We start from the raw sequence: 10,915 nt of genomic DNA, 5'->3' as shown, positions 1-10,915 counted from the left end.
GTGTCTTCACAGTCTGATACTTAACGACAAACTGCGACTTTCTTGCCTTGTTAAATTATCTTATAAACTGACAAAAATTATGTGTAATTCATGACACAGTTCAGATAGGATCCGTACAAATCTATCCATATAAGCCCCGCCCATTTGCAATTTGGAATTTAGTCCAATTTGGTCTCGTACAAATTTTGAGCAATCATCACCAATGTTGGCTCTCAAAGTTTGCAAAAATCATCATTTCTCCTCAAAGCTTTGTGCTATAATAGCCACATTTGGTGGTCATGTGTAGATATGATGCCATTTGGCCAATAGGTGGCGCTGTAGCAGAGCCATCTATCAATAAAGAAAGAAATCTTTGTATGTGTGTATAACTGTCCTTCACTTATCTCGAGAACTGTTAATCCAGGGAGTGCTGTGTTGAGTGTGAAGTCGATCAGATGGCTTGTTAATTTTAGAATGTTTAAATCTTAAGTTCTTACATAATTCACCTTTAACATTGTGTGTTATATTGTTAATTTGCTCCAGTACTTACTAAAAATGTGGGTGTGACGTCACCAGCAGCAGTTATCGACCCACACAGTTTAAAAACAGTGGACTTCATGCATGAATCATTCAGACAAACAGATTTGATCTTAAATTGTTTGTATTTCCTGTTTGTTCTGCGGTAACAACAAAATTTAAGGGTGCTTCAGTACACGCAAAAGTCAGTTCATGTCTTGTGCTGAGAACTATTAATAATATTGAAGAAAAAGACATTTGCAACATGAAAACACAGAAGAAAAATCTTATACAACAGTTTGTTTATTTATTTAATAATTTACACATAAGATGATCAGGTTATGAGACAGATTCATCAAAATCTGTGCCGTTCTGGAGCCTCAACTTAGATCAGTGACAAAACTACTCGATCTTCTACCTGAAAGTCCTCACACACCTGATTCAACTGATCAGGTTGTTATCAGGCTTCTGCGGAGGCTTGATGACGAGCTGATCATTTGAATCAGATGTGTTGGAGCAGAGAAACATGTAAAACATGCAGGGCAGGCGTCCCTGAAGGACCAGGGTTGAGAAACGCTGCTCTTGGCCACAGAGAGTTTGGTGATCAGTCTGTTGTTTCATGAATCCCACCTTTTATTGCTTTATTTAAGAACAAATATAAGAAAAAGTAAGAGGACATTCATGCATCAGGAACTAAAATTACTAAATGACCGTTGGGCCCTGACTGAAAACAGTCAGTGAGAGGATGAGCTGGACTCTCTGACACACTTAGCTACAGTATATATAACATGATCCCGTGGAGCTCATTGTGCTCAGAGCAGAGAGGAGGGACTGAGGACAGAAGCGTAAAAGAGGAAGAGCGGCGGCAGTTTGACCTTGTTCCACTGTCCGAGCGCTGGCAGCAGCAGTTTCCACTCCTGTTCGGTCCAGAGCGAACGGCCAGCTGTACACCTTCAGGGCGTTATCACATTTACTACATTCCTCTGAGAGGGAATATCAAATTCAGCTCTCTCACAGTTTATTGGTGATAAAAGAGCAGCGTTGTCCTGCAGGTTTATGATTTGTGCTGCTGGTCTTTTCTATCTTGACGGCCTGTTTTATCTCTTTAAGCACACAAACACATGCTGCCGTGGCTTTAGGCAGAGCAGCTGGTGATGAGCAGCCTCAGGAGAAAAGGCCTTTTCCACTGTGGACTTTATGTGAACACACAGCTCCACTAATGAGTGTGTGGAAAACATCAGGAGGCTGCATCAGGTCCAGTGTTTGTGTGGAATCAGCTGGGGCTGAACGACGAAAGAAATATCTAATTGCAATTATCTTGACTGATATTGCGATTGTGATATGATTTGCGATATTAGAGGAAAGGAATGTTTTTGTATCATTATTCTCATTTTCATTGAAAAACACATTAAAACGATTATGGTGTGTTATTTTTTTTCAGGAATCTGCACTAAGCAGCCTTCAGTCTCTGCTGTAGCGTAGCTCTTATACACTCACCTCCACTCCTCTTGGAGCGGTCACCTGCGGTGTTGCATCCAGCTGATCTGACTGTACATTTGAAAGATGGCGACTGCATTTGTTGATTATCTCAGGGTTCTCAGCTCTTAAATCCAATCCCCACATCATCATTTTCCAGTTCCCAGGAAAATAATTCTGTCATAGATGATGCATGTTTCAGTAATAAATCTGAAAAAAAAACAACAGATTAAAGGAGAGAAGTTGCAAAGTTTTAAGGAGCCAGTGGCCGCTGCATCAACATGCTCCGCCATGATCTCCACACTTACTGCATTTTTGTTTTCTGTTGCTGTTATTTATTGATGTAGCTTGCTAGCTAGATAGCTATGTCTCTGTTCTTATTCCTGCCTACAAAGCTCTGAATTGTTTTTCATCTCCCAACAAATTAAATGCAATCTGTGGATCCAGACTGGAGAAATCTCACAGATAGAGACCTCAAAACCTCGATACCACCAGAGTTAAGTGGGAAAATGAACCAGTCCCTTTAGTTTGTTGGGTATTGATGAATGCCATTATTCTCAGGGCTGAACACAGTGCAGCGGAGGGATTTCTAAGGACATGAACCGGGGAGCCAAAGTCAGTCACTGGTCTCAAAGAAACAATTATGCAACTTTCTTCTTTTCTAACTTCTCTTTCTTTTCCTCACACTCTCTGTTGTGTCTATCTACGCTCCGAGTCAGACCATCACACAGCTCCAAAACCTCACAATACTGCTGCTCTTGTTCCCATATCTCCCATGTGCCAGTTTCTCTTTGGATGTGACCATTTAGAGAATATTCCAAAGACATGTCTCAATCCGACGTTGTTTCTGTGGCCCTCCAACAGAGGGGGGATATACTGTGTCCAAACCTCGCCGAGTGCCAGCCGCAGATGGCCGTAAGTGGTGCCATCTATCCCCAGCTGCTGTCACTGGTTGGTAGTAGTGCCCATTACGGAGGCTTATTACCAACTCTGACTGCTGCAGTGAGCTGATGAGCAGCTGTGGTTGGCTGCGTGTTCGATCCCCTCTGAGCTGGCAAACAGTGGCTGCAGAAGAGAGGCCTTTGTCTGAGAGGTGCCTGTTAATGTGGGGGGTTCGGGACTGCTGGCAGTCCTACACCCAGCTATTGTTTTTTCCATTTCCATCACCACTCAACCCGTCCACCTTCCTCTGTTACCTCCATGTTCCTCTGCATGCAGGTCGTCCGCTCAGAGGGTAGAGAGGAGGAGGAGGACGAGGAGGAGCAGAGAGTGAAGGGGGGTGAAAGAGCCTGAAGAGAGTTAAATGAAAGCCACATGAACAGAAGACGAGGATGACTAATTAAACGAGTTGCTCAACATGTTGGGAAATGAGCTTCTTTGAAAGAGATGAGAAGATTGATTATATATTGTCTATGTTCAAGTTGTGATCTGGAAGAAGTGACTGGTTCTGAAGGTGTTTTTTCTGTTCCCATTTCTTCTTTAAGTCCTTTTCTGCATATGCACTTTTTGAAGTATCGTGTTTGATATACGTTGACGGAAATGACAACATTTGAAAAAAGTTCCCCAATTTCACAAAAAAATGTTTTTATGCTCACTTGAAGTTGAATATTTAGAATATTTTTTGTTTTCTAAGCCAAATATCACTCTCACTAAACCAACTGAACTCAGAGAAATCAATCATTTTATGTCGCACAACACAGGAGTTGCTGGTTTAACGTTGCCTCAATCTGTTGATTGTGTTATTGTGTTAGCCGAACTAACCCTTTATAACACCGGAGTCACACAATAACTACCTAACCGATGGAGGCAGCGGTAGACCAGCAACTCCCATGTTCTGTAAGGTAAAGTTACTGATTTCACCTATGGAGTTTGGTTGGTGTGGAAACAATATTTGTCTGTCTGACAACAAGGTAAAGTGACAAGTTAAACATTTTCTGAGAAAAATAAAAAATAATTTGAGTTTTATTAAACAGCTGGTTCTCCTGATGTTCAGAGTCTCATCTTTGACTCATTGTAGTTCATGTTCATATGTCTAATATGAATTTAGAAGGTGTACGGTTGTATTTCTTTGTAAGTTAATTGGATATGTTGAACATACGCTGCATGTGTAATGTAGTGAATTTGCCGCTTGTGTACGCCTCCCAGCTGAGACCTGAGAGGACGGGAGGGGGGACGAAGATATCGCCAGTCGCCGATTGATGGGCTGATGATAGTCGCTTTTAAAACATATTTTAACATATCACCGAACTCTACTTCACAGATGTGCAAGTTACCCATGATGCCATGGGCACTAACACACCCTGATACGGTCTCAGATCCTAGCAACAATCAGTATGATCCCTCTCATCTTTAGCAACAAAACAAATCCCTTTATCTTCCTCTGGGTTGATCACTTCTTTAGAAAATGAGATGTGTAGTTTTGAGCTCTGTTAAACAGCTGGTTCTCCTGATCATGAGAGTCTCATTTTTGACTCATTGTAATTCCTGTTAACATGTCCCTCAGATGTAAGCGTTTGTGTATTCAAAGGACTGTTTTCCCATGAAAAGGAACTTAGAGTGAAGCACACACTCGCACACTCTCTTGCTCCTTCCTTCACACACGGACGGGTTCTGTAAACTATCAAACATCGCTTCTAGCCATCACAGATAATCACTACAAGACATGGGACTGGTAGAGCCTTGTTGTGTGTTACACTGAGAGGTTTTATAGGTTGTTGTTTGAGCTGTGGCCCTCTGACATGATCCTAATTCAGCTGTAAAATGTATAACATATGTAGAATATACGAATGTTTCTGCTTATGAGCGTATGTTTCTGTCAGAGGAAAGAATCCATTAAAGCAGTTGTTCCCATGATGGGGATTAAGACCCACTAAAGGGGCGCAAGATGGATTTTTATGGGTTGCAGGATTGGAAAAGATGTTTTCACTTCACAAACTATGTGTTTCATGATGTCTCTCTTTTTTCACCTCTTCAGGACTCTGAATACTGTCCTAATGAATTGGTCAGTAGTCATAACTGCATTGGTTTGTTTGAGGGGTCAATAAAGAAGACACTCATGTCCCAGCAGTTGACATTAATAAAGATGGACGACGTGTCTCTTCTTTAGCCCACTGTGCAAAATTGAAGCCAGTATATCCTGGATAGAAGCGCTGGCATCTTGCGCTGGTGATGTCATTTGGAGCCAGAATCTGTTCAGTAGTGATCAGAGTTGGAGCTGCCGTAGTCTGACCCAGTGGATGCATGCTACTGGTATAAGTCCTTGCATTGGTTGCATTGCAGCGTCCGCTATCTACATTTTCAGTCTCTGGGAAACAAGAGAGCAATCACTCAGCTGCAGCCTGCATGCTGAAAACGGCAAGTTAGTGCCTGGGATGCTAATGGTACAAACATAAACAAGCTAAGAGCTGTTAGCTTTTCTTTTTCAGTGATGTAGTCATCATAATACCACAGCTTGCCTCCTGACGTGCAGATGTTCCACCGTCGCTGCATCCTGGGCGTAGCTTCGCCCAAGAAGTTTGTGATTGGTTTGAAGATATGCAAACAAGCAGAAATCTGTAGCAGAATATGTGTGGAGCCAGACCTTTCTCCAGCGCTGAGTGCTGTGGCGAGAGGTCAAAGTCCCGCCCACACAGCTGTCCGACTCCCGATGATTGACAGCAAGCAGAATTGAGTCGCTGAAGTATTGTGATACTTTCTTTTTTTCTGAATCATTTCTTGCATTGAATTATTGTACTGCTGAAATACTGTGCTAAGTCTGTTAGCTTGATGCTAACCTGCTATGGGAGTTCCCATTGACACACTAACAGAAATTAGTATCATGATTGTTGTGATATTATCACAGACTTTTGGCCGTATATTTCATCTGTTCTGTGTCACTTCACATTGTTAACTTGATCTATTTCTCTGGCTTTGACACTGCACACTGCCAAGCTACAGCAGCCTCAAAGGGTCAAACCTCAAACTCAAAATTCCCAAAAGGAAATACAGCAACCAGTTGGGAGGACTTTTGAGTGGCAGGACTGGGCAGCACATATATCTATATTTTCCATTTTTATTGATTGTTCACTGCTTGATGGGCAGGAACAGCTGGATGTATCACTGTATCAATTTTCACATAACATCTTATTTTTTCTCAGATTTGGGGTGGATATCAGATGGAGTTGATGTCTGCATTTAATAAAAAATTTAATCATAAGGACGTTGGCTCATTACAAGGTTTAATAGTCAGATTTGATTTCATAAAATGTATTTTTCCAGGATAATTGAAGAGTAAAAATCAAACCCCTCCTCAATGAGTGACTTGCATACCACCAGAGGTATGTGTAAACATGCCTTTCTGTTGTAGTTTGGTGCACTAAAGCTTTAAGTGATACAATTTTGGGTTTGATTTCTTTTCATTTAGACAAAACTAATCCATCTGCCCTGCACGTTCCAAACTGAACCTCTGTTTAGTTCCTTCAGCTACAAACGAGCACATAATTGGTGTGCATGCTGCAGCTCTGGTATGTCACCAGACCAGCTCTGTGTGGGGGCTCCCGTGTGTCCGACGCCTGAGCTGAACCTCACCTCTCGGGGCTGAAACCGCTCTCGTCACGCCCCCCCCATGTGTTCAAGTCTCCGGTGGTCCTCCGTGGCAGTGCTGAACAGCTCCCCCTCTCCAGTGAACACGTCTCTTGTTTCGTCTTAACTGGTTCCAGCAGCGCAGTGGTGTTTGTCGTACAGTTGGTAATGATTTAAACAAGCTCAGGGCCTCCTCTCTCTTCTCCTTCTCACACCGGCCTTTTCTTCTCCTTCCTATTCAGCTAATCATCACTACAGCAGGATTGGATCTGAGGGGAAAAGTCGGTAGTATTGTGTTCTCGTTCAAAACGGAACTCGTGACTTAAAGCTCAAGATGCTGTACTGGATTGTTGGTGGTCCTCCGGTCATGTTGGATTTACATCCATCAGTCTTTCACACACGCAGTAAGGTTAGAGGTGAGTGGTGCTCCATGTTAGATGGTTTACAGCGTGGGAAATTCAGCAACCTGTCCAGGGTTTTCCCTGAATCTCTTTGAGAGAAAAGCAGGAGAGCATGGGAGACGTACATGTTTTGTTTGCACGCTGTGAGTGCTGTGCTGGTATAGTTCAGATCATTAGTTTGTGTGACGTACGTATCAAAAGTCGGTGTATTTCCTGCAGTAGATGGCGGTTGACACGCCCCCAATTTGGAGAAGCAGCAGGAGTACTGGTGCAGGAAGTCAAGCAGTGTACTTCAGGAAAACATATTTAAGACACTTAAAGAAATCAGGATCACTTTAAGCACACTATACTATATATACCCTGCTCTCAGACAGCTTTTTTCATCAGGAAACTGACATTAAATAAGCCAAATATCGTTCTCTTTTCCCCAACCAAACTCCATGGGAGAAACAAGCATTTCTACCTCGCAGAACACGGGACCTGCTGGTCTACTGCAGCCTCAAGTTTTTAATTTCTTTGTGTTATTGTGCGACTTCTGTTTTTAGACAGTTTGGATTCTCTAAAGTCACACAATAGCACAAACAAACTAACTAATTGAGGCAGCCGTAGACCAGCAACTCCTGTGTTTTCTGAGGTAAAATTACAGATTTTGCCCATGGAGTTTGGTTGGTTTGAAGACAACAATATTAAGCCTATATAACAGCAGTTTCCTGTCAGAAAAGGCTTATTTACATAAAGTTGAGGTAGAGTTGTGTTAATGCAAATACAGATGCAGCGAACAGTCTGCTGCTTAAGATGTTTACACACATTTATACAGCAAACAAAGTAGATATAGTAGCTAGTAGTATAGATACTAGTATCAATCTTCTCATCTAACTCTTGGCAATAAAGCGAAATAAGCATATTTCCCCGAATTATTCCTTTAAGACTGAAGATTTGAGCCCTTTAAAGCCTCGAGGATAAAACACTGTTGGCCTACATGTGTTTTCCCTCTCAGTTTCTCTCCCTTGATCCCCTGTTGCCCTCTTTTCTTTGCTACCTACTGTGCATCCTTGATCCTTCCCTCATCCTCTTTATGTCTGAAATTTTGTTTCCTTCCTGACCCCTAAACATCACACGGCGTTACGTTCAAGTGAAGGCAGAATATATGAGCTTCCATAGAGTCGACACTGGAGGAGAGCACGAGCCTCGACGTGGTAAAAAACACAGGTAGCCACGTCCAGCATTTGATGTCGAGCACTTAAGGTGGGGGAGCTGCTGCAATTACACACACACACACACACACACACACACACACACACACACACACACACACACACCTACGTATCTACACACAGGTATAAAAGTTGCCCATGTGTTTCTAGTCTTGCTCCTTATGGGCCACATGATACACTTCCCGTCTCAACAGGAAAACTCTCCTGTAAACCAGCTTCATTAGCCCACTGACCCGTTCTCTCTCTTTCTGTGTGTGTGTGTGTGTGTGTGTGTGTGTGTGTGTTGTACAGGACCGACCCCCCTGCAGGATCCAGTAAGCAGCAGCAGACTCCCCAGCGCTCTGCAGATGCTGCAGCAGCAACTTCAGACACTGAGGACCTGTTTGAGGACTTTTGACCCATCACTTCCAGTCTGGTTGAACAGAGAGATAAATGAAATAAAACATGTTTACAGCACTGATTTTTATCCATAAAGATATTTTTATACAGAAATGATGCATTAATGGTCACGGATTGCTCTAAAACTATTTATAAGAACGGTTCCTGTAACAATCTACACATAAGGTGACAGATGAGGATACGAGGAAAAAACGTCATAGGTTCCTTTTCATAAGGCAGTGGAACCCCAGTGAGGAGAACAGTATCATTGGTGGTCTTCCCATAGATGTTCAATCCCCTAAAAGTATCCCTAAAATATTAAGAACCACCAAAAAAATTTTAAGTAACACTGGAACCACAGAAAAGAACTCAAAAACTTGCTAGAGCCGCATTAAGGAAACCTAGAACCTCCTAAAGGTCCCCTAATTCAAAACCATCCCAACCTCAAGGAACCTTAGATCCTCGTAAATGATTGCTGGAACCACCACAAGATCCTCAAAGATTGCACAAACTGCCTAAAGTAACCCTAGAACCTCATAAAGAACCACACGAGTCATGTAAGGGATCCCTAGCACACCCTAAAGTGCTGTTGGAACTAACTAAAGATCTCACAAACCTCCTCAAGAATCACTAGAACCACCTAAAGCAACCATAGAACATTCTAAAGGATTACTAGTACTCACTAAAGGAACCTTAGAACATTCTAAATCAGTGTTCCCCAACCCTGGTCCTCAGGGCCCACTGTCCTGCAGGTTTTAGATGTTTCCCTGCTCCAACACACCTGATTCAAATGATCAGACTGTTATCAGGCTTCTGCAGAGGCTTGATGATGAGCTAGCGGTCATAAATGATCAGTAGAACCACATTAAGAACCTAATTAACCTCAGAACATCCTAAATGACAATAACCTAAGTTAAAATCCTAAAAGATCTCCAGAACCACGTAAAACAACTGTAGAAGCACAAACAACTAAAGGAACCTTTAAACATTCTAAATGAATGCTAGAACCTACAGCAACTCTAAAACTTCCAAATGCAACCCCCTAAAGAACCCCCTAAAGAATTGCTAGAACCAAGTAAATGAACCATATCACATTCTAAAGGATTGCTAAAACTGGTTGAAGAAACCCTAGAACCTCCTGAACGTTTGATCTGACACCAGAGCACACCTCCTGCGGTCTGGTGGAACCTGTGCTCGTTCCTCCAGGTGTCTCCTTTAATTTGTGACCTGTCTGAGGTTCTGTAGAATCATCATGTATTTTAAACACAGTTTGCTTCTGTAATGTGCTCCATGAGCTGATAATGAATTGTGTTTTTACATATTTTGCAAACTTGTCAAATAAATATTTGTTCCAACAAACAGTGTAAATATGTTGTTATTTTACAGGCTTATTTGTGTTTTTATTTGGTCTTCAATGTGGATCTCCAGTTCTTCATGTCAAAATCAAGTTACTGGTTAAGGGAATTTCTGCTCGTAGCCTGACGAGTCTGCATTACATGAACTGAGTCCAACCAGGGACGATGAAGACGTGACAGGAGGACGCAGCGAGACGCCAGAATATTTTCACATCTGACTCTGTGAATTAAGGGATTATTTCAACCAAACCAGATCTGGTGATTGTTGGAACAGTGGAAAGATGAACAAAGATGATTTTTCTGAGTTTTGTTACATCAAAGGTGTAACAAGAGCAAATGACATGACAAGATGAAAACAGTGTGACAATGACGTAAAAGACATGGCGAGACGAGAAAGAAGTGAGAAGACAAAAATGATTTAACTGAATGAAAACTACGTAAAAGATGGAACCAGACGAAAACATGAAATATGCAACAAGACGTAAACACCCAGAAATATTTAAGATAAAAAAAACATAATACAAAAACAATGTAACAAAAATGACGTAGATGTAACAAAGTGAAAATGACATAAGGTGAAAGTGACGTAAGAAGACAAAGACATAAGACAAAAACTATATAAAAGATGTAATGACAAAAATGATGTAAAAATGTAATAAGATTAAAAATATATATATATTGTAAAAGACAGGACAAAATTGATGTATAAGATGTAACAAGATGAAATGATGTAAAAGACATAACAAGAACAAAGGACCAAACAAGACTTAAGAAGAATGTAAAAGACATAACAGGGTGAAGCAGTCAGCAGAAACGTCCTTCACAGGACAACTTTTTACTTTTATTCTCTGGGTCTTTCCTCAGTGTGGACTTTTGTCTCCTCTGCACTCAGATCCTCTAAACTAAAATGATGAAATTTGACACATTGCATCTTTAACGTCCATTCTTTGACTCATCTCCTCTTCTTCCTTCCTTCTCTCTTTCTCTCACTCAGGCCCCCCCTCCTCCTCCTCCTCCTCCTCCCCCTCCTCCTGCA

At 41.7% G+C, this 10,915-nt stretch overlaps 1 protein-coding gene across 3 annotated transcripts in view; it reads left to right on the top strand.

The window, feature by feature from the left end:
• xrcc4 (X-ray repair complementing 4) overlaps positions 1–8,602 on the top strand; it is a 30,163-nt gene extending 21,561 nt beyond the window's left edge. For 2 of the 3 annotated variants that reach the window (XM_084746266.1, XM_084746267.1), the window contains exon 8: positions 8,438–8,602. In XM_084746266.1, the coding sequence (XP_084602392.1) occupies positions 8,438–8,543 (106 nt within the window). In that variant the 3' untranslated portion in view covers positions 8,544–8,602. Of the gene's footprint in view, positions 1–3,189; positions 3,909–8,437 lie in introns of those variants that run through there. The other variant, XM_084746268.1, reaches the window with a different exon arrangement.
• The last annotated feature ends 2,313 nt before the right edge of the window (positions 8,603–10,915 follow it).

This window comes from Lutjanus erythropterus, chromosome 20 (genome assembly GCF_056507025.1).
Source record: "Lutjanus erythropterus isolate fLutEry1 chromosome 20, fLutEry1.hap2, whole genome shotgun sequence".
Taxonomy (NCBI): domain Eukaryota; kingdom Metazoa; phylum Chordata; class Actinopteri; order Lutjaniformes; family Lutjanidae; genus Lutjanus; species Lutjanus erythropterus.
Note: the sequence above shows the minus strand (reverse complement) of the source record. Positions and strands in the feature narration are given on the sequence as shown.